This window comes from Podarcis raffonei, chromosome 16 (genome assembly GCF_027172205.1).
Source record: "Podarcis raffonei isolate rPodRaf1 chromosome 16, rPodRaf1.pri, whole genome shotgun sequence".
In the NCBI taxonomy this organism is placed as follows: Eukaryota; Metazoa; Chordata; class Lepidosauria; order Squamata; family Lacertidae; genus Podarcis; species Podarcis raffonei.
In genome coordinates this window covers 40,637,767-40,651,059 of record NC_070617.1, presented here as the reverse complement: position 1 = coordinate 40,651,059, position 13,293 = coordinate 40,637,767, and the positions used below count along the sequence as shown (strand labels likewise).

At 45.1% G+C, this 13,293-nt stretch overlaps 1 protein-coding gene across 1 annotated transcript in view; it reads left to right on the top strand.

The window, feature by feature from the left end:
* The first annotated feature begins 7,532 nt into the window (after positions 1–7,532).
* Positions 7,533–13,293, top strand: part of DHX37 (DEAH-box helicase 37) — a 36,099-nt gene continuing 30,338 nt past the window's right edge. Inside the window, exons 1-4 of the mRNA XM_053369926.1 lie at positions 7,533–7,685; positions 10,059–10,228; positions 11,034–11,146; positions 11,806–12,121. Coding sequence (XP_053225901.1) covers positions 7,589–7,685; positions 10,059–10,228; positions 11,034–11,146; positions 11,806–12,121 — 696 coding nt within the window. The 5' untranslated portion in view covers positions 7,533–7,588. The remainder of the gene's footprint in view (positions 7,686–10,058; positions 10,229–11,033; positions 11,147–11,805; positions 12,122–13,293) is intronic.

Sequence of the window (13,293 nt, the reverse complement as noted above, 5' to 3'; positions counted from 1 at the left end):
AAGTGGCAATAAATTAAATTAAATAATAACACTTTCAGGAAGATCTGGTGCTTTTTTCACTTGAAATCTGCTTCTACACAGTGGGTCTCTGATGAGGATGCTTGCATTCAGACTGCTAAGATCATAACCAAGGGATCAGCAATAGTTTGTCCAAATAATGATATGGGGTTTGTGCTGTGAAACATGCCTATGAAATAGTGATGCGGCAGTCAAGTGCTCTACAAAAAAAGTGACCTTCTGTTGCCTCAGAACCAAGTTCTATCTACTGACCCTTAGCATTTGTTTGTAAAAATAGTGTTTTTAAATAGCATGCTAGACAAAAAGCAGGAAAGCTTGGAAAGTGCTTTGCCAAACCCTGCCTACATGTGTCCATTCATAGAATGCATATAGAACTGAGTAGGATTTGGCTAAGCTACCCTATTGCTTTAGCTGGATAATACCAGAGTTGCTAAAAGTTTTGTATGTAAACAAACTATACATGATATATAAATATTTAAAAATCTTGCTGTTTATGTTGACACAATTATTGGCATTTCAGATTTTGAAAACCACAAAGAGCCACCAGATATAATTTTTTTAAAAAAAGATTTTGCAGCTTATGCCTGTAAGTCAACTATCAATATTTGTGTCTTCCCTCCCCATCCCTTGCTGATTATTTGCTCTGGAGTAAGTGTCACAATGGAACTTGATTCTGAGTAAGTATACAGAGGACTGCAGCCAGTCTCTGCAATCAAATGCTCATAACTACTGTTGGAAAAATATACCCTTGGTATAAAAACTGGATTTCTTTTTAGCTGAGAAAACCTCTATAAAACCCCTATTACCCCTATTGCTTAAAATTAGTTCACCATGGCTATAGTAAATGCAAGAAGAATGTATATATTTTTATACACAAAAACATTTCACTGTATAAGTTTATTGTTGAGAGAAATACTGATGTACATAGTTTGCACACTATGCTTGGACAGTATAAGTAAAACTGGGTGTGTGTTTTCCTAGCTTCCCCCTTCTCCATTTATGTATGGTCTGTTTTTAAAATTAGAGAGGAGCACAAACTATTGTCCAGTGTACTTGAAAAATGTTCTGACCATTATTACAAAATGCAGCTATTACACTTTTGAAGGTAAATGTGATGTTATATTAACAGTTTTCTCAAGTTCTCTAGGATACAAGCATCGTTCTTCCTGTAACTGGCTCCTTTGTTCTGTTTCTTCGTAATCTCATCCCATGGGATGAGTCAGACTTCTCTGCTTTGTGCTGCTGCTATATTTAGAGGCACTTAAGAGAAGAGAAAGCACCTGTATCCTCATTTAACCAATGTATACACTGAGAGACAAGAATGTTCAAGGGGCAAGCAGCAGGGCAAGTCATTGGCAGGAATAAAATCATAGGCTTAAATACACATAATCACTTTTCAATTATCACTAACACTCCTTTGGTATTGCTGCCTACTGTGATTCCTTCAGCATGGATTTGGGTTAGAATTGCTGGGCTGCCTTGCTTATTCCTCTACAAGCTGTCTTCTTGCATTCACATCAAGAAGTTCCTCACAAAGGAGCCTATTAGGGTCAAAATTAAAAATAGCCAAAACCATATAAAGTCATAATGAGTAAGTGTAGGGAGAACATTCCAGATGTCTTAACTAGGAGGCTTGCGTATGTCCTCTCTTTCCTCACCCTTGTTGCACTTCTCTGGTGTGTTAATATTCTTTTCCCTTCCATGGCTGTTAAACTACATCTGTGCTAACCATGTGGTTCTAAGGCATTCCTGGTTAGGGCCAAGAGAGACAAAGCACAGCGCCAGGGATGGGGAACTTGTTGCTTGCCAGATATTGCTGGAGCACAACTCCCATCATCTCTGTCCACTGGCCATTCTGGTTGAAGCTGATGAGAGCTGGAGAACAACGGAATCTAGAGGGCCACATGTGCTACATCATGGCTAAAGCAAACTGCAGAAGGGAGAGGGCAATTCACACCCTAGAGCAAATGATGAGTGAAGGCGACACTGTGGACTTCTTGCCTATGGTTAGAAGTTTGGCCCAGTGAGACACAACACAATGAATGTGAACGTGTGTTGAGCTATTTGTGTGGAAGAAACTATTGTGCATGTGTCCACCTTTGATTTCGGCTTGATAAATGAACTAACTTAATTCCTTGGAAGCTACTACTTGAGAGAACCTCATGCTTTACTCTACCAGTGGTTCACAAATGTAGTGGAAACATCAATCTGTGTATCAGCTGTGGTGATAAATAGAACAGAGTTGCTGTTTCCTGAATGTACTGCTTTTTAAGAAGTGATATTGGATGTTTAAGTACTGTGTACCGAAACTACTGTAGCTTAGTGGCACATTCTGCCCTCCCAAGATGTAATCTGCTTAATGTGGACAGTTCCTCTGCTTCTGCTGTAGCTTTGTTTTGATGAAGGTAAATATTTGTTTCCTTGTGACTCATGGACCATCCCAATAATCTGTATTTGGCAGCTAGTGATCTATCTTGACCTATCTATCTATTTTCCCCCCTTTTGGAGAACATGAAGTTATACTGTGTTCTGCATGTGAATTTAAACTTGGATGATTCCATTGAGCTATGATGACAATTGCCATGTTAGAAATATTTTTCTGTTGTAAAGCAAGGGAAAAAATGTTGATTGTGACACTGTTTATCAGCACTGAATATAGTGACCTTGTATCCTGTTTGGACTTCTGATCTTAAGTATTAGGTAGTTTTAAAAAGTCTATATACCAAAATTGTGTGTTCTGGTTTTTTTTGTTTTTGCTTTTTTAAAAAATGGTCTGAAGAAAATGTGCGTATTATTTTAATTATGATCTTTAGGGAAACACTAGGTTTTGCTCACAATAATGTTGAGTAGCCATAATGATCTCAAGCTTTTTTTTTGCTTTTTTTTTTAAGAAACTGCTATTCATGTCCTTATTTATTAACTGACCACCAGCTCAGTGTACTACTATTTAGTGGACTATTTGTAGACTGATTTCACAACTGAATTATGGTGTTGTGACCAATTAAACTTTAAATGTTTACTGTAACTTTGCAATGCAGTGGTTGGTCTTGGAAGATTTTATTCCCATGATTTTGGGGATGCATTGAAGAGAACCCTGGGGCACTTTGGAAGCTTATCATAGATTCATCAGTAAAGGTGGGCATAATTATGTGACAGGTGACCAATGCCCATCATTGACCTTCCTTCACGGTGTCTAGTTGCAGGGGAGTCTGGTGCATTCTAGTGTGCTCTTTCTTGATGGCAAGGAAAGGAGTTGAGCACAACAGGTCTAGTGCCTGCTTTGCATTAATATGCAACATAGAACAGGTTCCAGAATCCTTTGCCACACATGGGCTTTGTGGAGAAGGTCCCCTGAGGCTTTTAAGACACAACACAAGGGTTATTGTGTTTCTCCCATCCTTGGTATAAAAACAACAATCCACACACTAGATTAGTAGCATCCTAGAACTTGAATTTTTGAGAGACAGATTCTGTTCCTTGTGGAGGTCAGATCATGTCTATCTGGCCCAGCCCTCATTGGCCATACAGTTTCCCTCAAAACTCACAAGCAAAATGGGATGGCAGTAGCTACCACCAATCTGTTTTTCCAGTGTTAGTCCTTCTCAGAATATGGGCATGACTGAGCTCCTGTTGCTCGGTCCCTGCTCCTGCCAACCTAGCAGTTCGAAAGCATGTCAAAGTGCAAGTAGATAAATAGATACCGCTCTGGCGGGAAGGTAAATGGCGTTTCTGTGCGCTGCTCTGATTTGCCAGAGGCTTAGTCCTGCTGGCCACATGACCCGGAAGCTGTACGCTGGCTCCCTCGGCCAGTAAAGCCAGATGAGCGCCGCAACCCCAGAGTCGGCCACGACTGGACCTAACGGTCAGGGGTCCCTTTACCTTTAACTTAGATTCATTAATTTCAGTGGGTCTACTTAGCTGGATGCTATATGTAATATACAGTTTCTGGTAATCCAAGATACAGAACCTTTGAACCTGGCCTTTTAACTAATCTCTGCAATGACAACTTATCATTCTCCCTCTCCCCCCATTTATGAATTTCATAAATAAGGAACTATTTGAAAGAAATGCTTCCTTTGTGCAAGGAAAGTGGTTTGCTCTCCTGCACTACCTTATAACCACCTTATGCCATAATCACCCACCCAAATCTTTGTATGTATTAGGTAACTATTCAATGTCTCTCTTTTATAGGTTCTCCAAACCATAATTTTGGAGGCTGTAGGAATGGTTATGTCTGCATCCTTGTTAACACCAGATCACTCAGAAAGCTAAAGTTGCAGGAGGCTTGGGGTGTCTGCACCTTGAGTTTTATGCTGCTTCCCCATCAAGGAGTAACCATTATTGCAGCAGAATAGGATTTGCCAGGTAATTACCTACCATCTAACCTTCCCCACTCCCAGAGCAACCTTTTGACAGATGGGTAGGGTGTAGGCAAAGCGCAAAGGCATTTGTTCCTCCTTAGGAACCAGGACTATGGCATCAAAATGGCAACTAAAATTTAAACAAAAATAGAACTTGCCTCTTCATCCAGGACTTTTGGAGATGTAGACATCATCACCTTATCTATTAATTTTTGCAATATTGGCTGGTCGGGGGAAAATGGTTGATGTGTGTTAATTTATTAACTTTATATCCCGCCCTTCCTCACAAAGGAGCCCAGAGCGGGAAAAGGTGATAAAAACACTAAAAACATATTAAAAACCATTCCAACACAGGTGGAGACTGAGAAAGCTCTCCACTTAAAAGGCTTGCTGGAAGTGGAAGGTCCTTAGTAGGTGCCAAAAATACAAGAGACTTCACTTGTCTAAAATTCAAGGGGAGGGAATTCCAAAAATCAGGCGCCACAGCACTAAACACCTGACTCCTACATTGTGTGGAACAGACCTGATGAGACGGTATCTGCAGAGTGTGGTGATCAATTGGATCTACAGTATAAGGGTAGGATGATACTTTACTGACCCACCCAGAAATTGCTTGATGATGAAGGGCAGCATATCGTATACAAATAAGTAAATAAAATAATAATCTTTAAATGAGTGCTTATTCCTAGTGTGCTCTGGATTGCAGCCGCGGCATTCCCACTAGAGATGCAAATCACAGTGGTTAACAGCTAACTCTCAGTACAAAGCCCCTTCGCCTCAGAAGGCCCTTTCAGACTCTTGTTATTTTCTAGTGGCTTTCAATCACATGCTGACACATTCAGGTTGCACAATTACAATTTTATTTAGAGTTCTTGCAGGACAAACCTGCATCTCCACAAGGTTGGGCTTTTTCCAGTAAGGAAAGTGACACAATAATAACTTGCTGGACACAACCTCACTGTCAAGCCTTCCTATGAACAAATCAGGGCAAATGCTCAAAATAAATAATAGGCATAGGTGTGCACAGCACATTTCATTAGTGGGGTGGGGATGACAAAACAAGCGGGGAGGTAAAAAAGGCAAAAAGCTAACACAACAACCACGAGAATTAATCAAGAAGCCAAAATGAGATTTTTTTCCTGCAGAAGAAAAGACTTGTGTCAAGCTAAGCAGAGGGCCAAGGGCAGAATGAGTCCTCCTTGCTTGTGAACTATAAAACACAGCCCCAACCACCACAGATCTCTTTTCCCAAAAGGTGGTGAGCAGAGTTTGGAGGGAGACAGAGCCATGAGACAGGTGCAGGCAGCATAAAAAGGCTGGGGTGAATGTACAGTTTTGACCCCTTACGACCACCACTATCCATCCCCCCCAACCACGACTTCTAGAGACATACACGGGAAGAAGCAGATTTATTCCAGATCCATTCCAGCTTTTTTATTCTGCCCGTGTCTTTCTCTGGCTGTTTGCCTTGGTCCCTGGTTTTTCTAAACATTAGGATGTGCCTGGGCACTCCTGCGCATGCCTGTGATAGCAGGTTGTCTGGAAGTACTCAGATTATCTTTTATAGTACTTTATTGATCATTGAGGCTCACAATCCTAAAAGTGTGTACAAGACAAACCAGTCACAATGATTATGAAGAGTCAAAAGTAAAGGGGAAAGATTGCTTGTCTACATGTATAGAAGAACTGAGTGTATACCTTTGCTAGTGCAATCCTACCATGTCTACTCAGAAGTAAATCATATTGAATTAAATGAGGCTTATTCCAAATTGAAGGGGACTAGGATTCCAGTTATTGATTGAACACAGTGGGGCTTAGGCTGCAACCTTAACTTACCTGGGAGTCACTCTCATTGAATTCAACAGGGCATGCTTCTCAGCAGACAGGGTTTATAGGACTGCTCTGTTACTACTGAGCAAAGATATGAACTCATTGTCAAAATATATTTGCTGAATTCTGTCCTACATATACACAAGCCAAAAAAAAAAGTATTTACATTTGACTGTTCCTAATAATTGTGATATTTCTTGATGTTTGCTTGTTTAGAGATTTCCCTATTCTGCTACAGAAATACTGTATGGTTAAACTAAAGTAGTTCTCAAAGGGTGGGGCAAAAGGGGGTGGCAAATTTCAGAGTAGCATTTCAGAGTAGCATTGTGTATACAGTACCTATAGATATATACAGATATATGATTTGCAGGAAATGGTGGTGATGATTTATACCCTGCCCACCTGGCTGGGTTTCCCCAGCCTCTCTGGGCAGCTTCCAACATTTTGAAAAACATAAACATTAAACCTTAAAAAGCTTTCCTGTACAGGGCTGCTGTCTAAAGGTTATATAGCTGCTTATTTCTTTGACATCTGGTGGGAGGGCGTTCCACAGGGCAGGCGCCATCACCGAGAAGGCCCTCTGCCTGGTTTCCTGTAGCTTTGCTTCTTGCAGTAAGGGAACCGCCAGAAGGCCCTTGGAGGTGGACCTCAGTGTCTGGGCTGAACGATGGGGGTGGAGACGCTCCTTCAGGTCTACTGGGCCGAGGCCGTTTAGGGCATTAAAGGTCAGCACCAACACTTTGAATTGTGCTCGGAAATGTACTGGGAGCCAATGCAGATCTCTCAGGACCGGTGTTACCGTACATGGTCTTGCTGGACATTCCCAGTCCCCAGTCTAGCTGCCGCATTCTGGATTAGTTGTAGTTTCCGAGTCACCTTCAAAGGTAGCCCCACGTAGAGCGGATTGCAGTAGTCCAAGCAGGAGATAACCAGAGCATGCACCACTCTGGCGAGACAGTCCGCGGGCAGGAAGGATATATAACATTTCAAAATGGAAGCAAGAGCATCAAGCGATACTGAGGACAATCCCAGTTGTGTTTTCCAACGTAGCTTCATCAATTGAAAATTCGGTGTGGCGCGAGCAAATTTTTATTCTGCGAGTGTGGCCCAGAGTTTGAGAAGGACTCATCAAGAAGCAGCTCCCGGGCGAGCGCTGGGCAGGGGGAGCAAGAGGCGCCCTGAGCTTTGGCCTTTATTTCTTTATGGCAGAATCCACCGCCCTCGGCGCTCCATTGGCGACCCCAGCGCGGCCCCGCCCACGTGAGCTGGTGCCCGTTCTCGCGAGACTGGCGGCCCGGTGGCTCCCGGGAGGCGGAAGCGGCGCGCTGGCTGGGCGTTTGGCGGTGCACGTGGCGAGCTGCGCGCCCCGAGTCGCCCCGATGGGCAGAGCGCGCCAGAGGCGCAACTGGGAGGCCCGCCGCCCGGAGAGCCGCGGCCCGCGGGGCCCCCCGGAGCCCGTGCAGCTGGAGCTGGGCGGTGAGTCGGCTCCCAGGGTCCCCTTTCCCGCCGCCAGCTGGGGACCCCCCGCCCCGTCCCCCGGGAGGCTCGCCTGGCGCCTTCCTGACATATGCTTAGGTGCCAGGCAAAAGCGCCCTCTTCTCCCAGGCCTTTGGCTGGCTAAAGAATTCTGGCAGTCCGCCTCCCCCTCGGGTCCCCAACTCCCGTCATCCCAGACCACGAGTCCTGCCCGCTGGGGATGGTGCAGGGCTGTTGTTGTTTGGTACTGGTACTGTGGTGTATATGTTTGTGTTTTTGTACTGCAAACCACCCTGTGATCCTCGGGTGCTTAGAAATGTAATAAATTATTATTAATAATACAGTGGTACCTCTGGTTACATACTTGATTCGTTCCGGAGGTCCGTTCTTAACCTGAAACTGTTCTTAACCTAAAGCACCACTTTAGCCTATGGGGGCTCCTGCTGCCGCCACGCCGCCGGAGCACGATTTCTGTTCTCATCCTGAAGCAAAGTTCTTAACCCGAGGTACTATTTTTGGGTTAGTGGAGTCTGTAACCTGAAGCGTATGTAACCTGAGGCGTATGTAACCCGAGGTACCACTGTAATCACCCCTGACCACTGGCCCTGCAGGTTGGGGTGGCAGGAGCTGCAGCCAAGCAACAGCTGGAGGACCCCAGCTGACTGGACTAGGGTGTCATGAAATTTAAGGGGGCCTTTAAGAACTTGCCTCTGAGAGTCCACAAACACCATCTGGTATCCAAGGGTAGCTTACATTATTTTTATTTTATTTAGTTGTCATAGCTAATCACTGCTGATAGCCTTTATCCCCCTCTGATGAATTTGTCTAAACTAGTGGCCCTCCTTGCTTCTTGCAGCAATGAGTTCTATAAGTAGAATACACATTTCTTATGGGCTGCTGAGAGACCAGCTCAGTTTGACTGAATAACTTGAATTTGCTTCTTTCCCCCCACCTCTTAACTCCCTCTCCGTCTATTTCCCTCCCTCTTTTGTCATGGCATTTATTCTGTAAGCTTGCAGGAGAGAGTGCTGTCTTACCCAGGTCTCTTCTTTTGGGCTTGGAGAAAATGATGCTGGACTAGGCGGGCTGTGGACATGACCCAGCAGGGCTCTAATTATGTTCTCATGAGAGTGCATAGTTGGGGTAGGCTCATAGCTCAGTGCTATGTAGAAGGTCCCAGGTCTAGTCCCTTGCATCTCCAGGTAGGTTTGGGAAAGATCCCTGTCTGAAATGTTGAAGAGTCGCTGCCAGTCAGTTCAGACAATACTGAGCTGGATCGTAGACACAGCATCCTGTTAGGGTTCCTGTTGGTTGGTGTCATTCACTCTGGGAGTCCTTTTGGCTGAAGAGTGGTGTAAAAAGGCTTTGGGGTGGTGCGGAAAGGGTAGGTTATAAATATGATGAATAAAAATTATGCTTTGCTCCCTTGGATGCTCTGATCATCTTCTGTGCATATGTCCACTTTCCCAAGACACTTATACGCTGCCCTACTGTGCCCTTGTGAATGGTACATGGATCAGTTGCAAGTTTCCATGAAGAGGTCAGAAGTAAGTGGTGTGATGCTGCTTGTCAGCCTGGGAAGGTAGCCCATCTAGGAGAAGGAAAACTGATCCTAAACCTCCACTGCCTTGAGGGATTTCTTCAGGAGAAGGAAAGGAGGCTAAGGAGCAAACCCTACACAAATCCAGAGTGGAGTTGGATGGTGCCTTGTACGTTTCCTTCCGGCAACTCCTGCAGCCAAGCTGGTGTCAAACATCTTGCTCTGCTTTTCTTTGGACCACATCAGTGAGGCTGAGGGGGGGGGGGGTCCTGTCGTCTGGGCAGCCGAGGACCACCATACACACTGCGAAGGCTTGTGTCCCAGAGAGGTCACTTGGGGTGACCTCTAATACAACAGTTTGACTTCACCCCCAGAGGCGCACCCCATTGTTTCTCGAGAAAGACAGATGCCAACAACGGATGCTGCCTTTAAACACTGCAGTCTTACACACAGTTATATCAGAGTATCAGAGGCATTACGCTTCTGTGTACCAGTTGCTGAAAACTACAAGAGGGGAGAGTGGTGTTGTGCTCGGGTCCTGCTTGCGTGCTTCCTGCAGTAATCTGGCTGGTCACTGTGAGAAAATACTGGACTAGATGGACCACTGACCTGATCCAGGAGGCTGTCCTGGTGTTCTTACGTCACTAAGCTGAACAGGGCTCACACTGGAGCAAACGTGCACAAGATTGTGCTGAAAATACTTCAAGCTGGGATGGGGAACATGTGTCCCACCAGATGCTGCAGTCCCAGCAACGTCTGAAAGGCCACAGGTCCCCCACTCCCCGTTTAAATATTGTGGTGACCAAAACAAGCCCTTCTTTCTGTTGTTCCAGATGAAGCCATTTCAAAAGGAGTGGATGAGTGTAACGCCCTGGTCCTCCCATCACAGAAAACCAAGGATAAAAAAGTAACTTCTGAAAAGGCCCCAGAAAAGAAGCCGCTGACCAAGAAGCAGAAGAAAATCCTGCAGAAGGTTTTGGAACAGAAAGCAAAGAAGGAAAAGGTATGTTTTGGAGTGTGGAGGCCAAGAGAACACCAAGGAGACATGTGGCCCGCGGCATCCTTTGGGAGGGCTGGGAGTATCCGCTGTCTGAAACCCAGGAGAGCTCCTGCCAGTCAGTGTAAACAATATTGAGATAGATGGACCAGCGGTTTTAGGATCACACAACATAAAAGAAAAATAGGATAAGGCAGGAAAAGGAAATCGAGCAAACACTGGTATTGGTTCTTAAAGATGCAATTTTTAAAATAATGCCCTGCTAGAATGTAAGCAGTTCTGGGAGAGGAGGAACCCAGTGGAGCTGGCATCTCAATCGAGCCCCTCTGCCGGTCTCTCCCTCTGCTCCGCTTTTTGCAGGGTGAGAGAAGTTCTGTGGCACCACAGCATATACAAGGCACTCTTCATTTTGCTTCCCACTGTATTTGAACTGTTAGGAAAATCTTACACACCACCCAGTATTAGCGAGGTCTGTAATCACACCATACGTTTGAAGCATATGATACCGCTTGGCTTTCCCCAAAGAATCTGGGGAGCTGTAGTTTTTTAAGAGTGCCGAGAGTTGTTAGAAGACCTTCTTCCCATCTCAGAGCTACAATTCCTAGAGTGCCCTGGGAAGAGGAGTTAACTCTCCTCTTCCATTTTTGAGAACTGTAGCTCTATGCAGGGGGGTCTCCTAGCAACTCTCAGCGCCCTTAACAAACTACAGCTCCCACAATTCTCTGGGGGAAGCCATCACTGTTTAAAGTGCTATCCTAGTGTGAACGCCTCCTAGGGCAGACTTGCTTCATACAACTCTTTCTAATCCTAGCGAGCGGAGTTGCTGAGAAAGCTGAGTGAAGTCCAGGCTTCCGAGGCTGAGATGAAGATGTTTTATACCACATCCAAAATAGGGACGGGGGACCGGATGTACCAGCCTAAAAGGTAAGTTCTGGGTACGTCCAGCTTGTTGCTCTTGTTGCAGTGTGGACATACTCTTCCCTTCTTTGGCCTTTTTGTGATTCGCAGCAGGTGTGGGGTGTTCTCCCCATGTAGCTTCCCTTGAGATCTCCAGCTTTCAGAGTGCATCTTCTTAGCTGGTGTCTCTGGTTCTATAAAGCAGGATGGGCAGCCTGTAGCCCAGGGGCTGAATGCAGTCCCTGCCTCGTTCCATATGGCCCTCCAAATGCTGCAGAGAGCTGGAGGGGTGGGGAACAGAGAGAGAAAGTGAGGGATGGGTAAGGTGGAGAGAGATGGGGACACACAGAGAGAGAGACGGGTGAAGTGAGAAAGAGTATGTGTATGAGAGAGAGATGGCACAGAGGGTGTGAATAAGAGAGGGGGGACTAGAGAAAGAGTGAGAGAAACAGACAGGGTGGCAAAGAAAGTGAGAGATGGAGTGGCAGAGAGAGAGAGAGAGAGCAAGCACTGTGCAATGCTACAGACTCCACCCACTTCTTGCTCCAATTTCATCCACATTTGGCTTTGGCTTGTGGCCCCTGACAGAAAAATAGTTCCTTATCCCTGCTGTGTTGCATCTGAGGATCTTAGATGTGCTTTGGGGTGGACTTGTCTCGTGTGTCAATGTGATATGGGTGTTTCAGGGCAATCCAAGAAGTGAGTGCCTCTCATCCAGAAAAAATTAAAAGCGTTGGTGGTGCAAACAGAAAAAGATGTAGACCTGAACTGGAGTCTGAAGAGGAGTCTGAGATTTCCTCGGAGGAAGAGGAGGAGGAAAAGGAGCCAGAAGAGCAGGCAGAAAAGGCAGCCCCAGAGGTTCCTAGCACTATCCTGCTGCCTGAGGAGCCAAAGAAAGCCATTGCACCTCCACCCAGCACACCGAAGCAACATTTTCATGCTCCCAAGCCATCATTGGGGCCTACTGTGTTCATCCCAGTGGACAGATCCCCCGATATTCAGGTCAGTTTTGAATACGAACAAGCCAAAAATGCACCCTGTTGCATCACAAGCAGCGGCAACAACAGTGGGTCACCCATGAGAGATTCATGACACTTTTCTCTGCAGAAGTGCATGCACAAAATGCCTTTTAGTATTTGTGTTAACAATAAACGGGATGTTTTGAGATGTGGAACCTTTTGATTTAATTGTTCTTGGGCACATGATATTTGTGACCTTGGAGCTGGACAGATGCTGAAGAGGAGGTCAACATTTGGACCTAAAGAGCTCATATTTATTTATTTATTTACTTAGTTCAGGTGCCCTCCAAAGTGTTGATGGACTCCAGCTCCCATCAGCCCCAGTCAGCATGGATAGTTAGCTGGAAAGATGGGAAATTGTAGTCAACACGATCTGGAAGGCACCTCAGTGGCTACTGCCTGTATTGGTGCATATATATCCTGTCATTCATCCATCATGAAGCTCAGGGTTGTGGGCACTGGGTTGCCAAACTGTCTCCCATCCAGGCACTAACCAGACTAGGCTCTGCTTAGCTTTATCAAGGTGTCTACATCACGTGCCCTCAGACTTGCCCGTCTCACCATTCAGTACGGTGAGGGAAATTTTTCAACTTCTGCATATGGATGTGAGGTGAAATTCTCCTCATTACATGGTCAGACAATGCTGAAGACCAGCTTGCCAAGTGGTTATGCCCACCCTCTCAGAATGGCATGCCCATCTTTGGCCTCTTAAATTTCTTGTCACAGAGAGGAGAATTTACCCCTTCACACTTGAACCCCTGGCAGAGATATAGAGAAACAGGAAAGCAGTTTTTTGTTTTTTTTTTTAAAAGCCTCTCTGAAGGATGGGACAGGCAGCTGTTTCACCAAGTGGTTGTGATTATTGTTTATTTCATTTAATATATGTCTCCCACTTTTCACCACGGAAGCTTACCACTTGTGTATCCTTTGGTAACACTCTGCCAAGTAATGAGGTGAATTTTATCTCAGATTTATGCACTTGCCTAATGTCAGAAATCTGACATTACCCACGGTAGTGTTTAAAATTCTTGGGCATGACAAAGAAACTAGATTACTGGTTTCCTTAGAGGATTAAATTCCCATTGCAGTAAGATACTGCTTGTATGTTGATTTGTAGGGCTGCAACCCTAAACACACTAACTGATAATTAAGCTC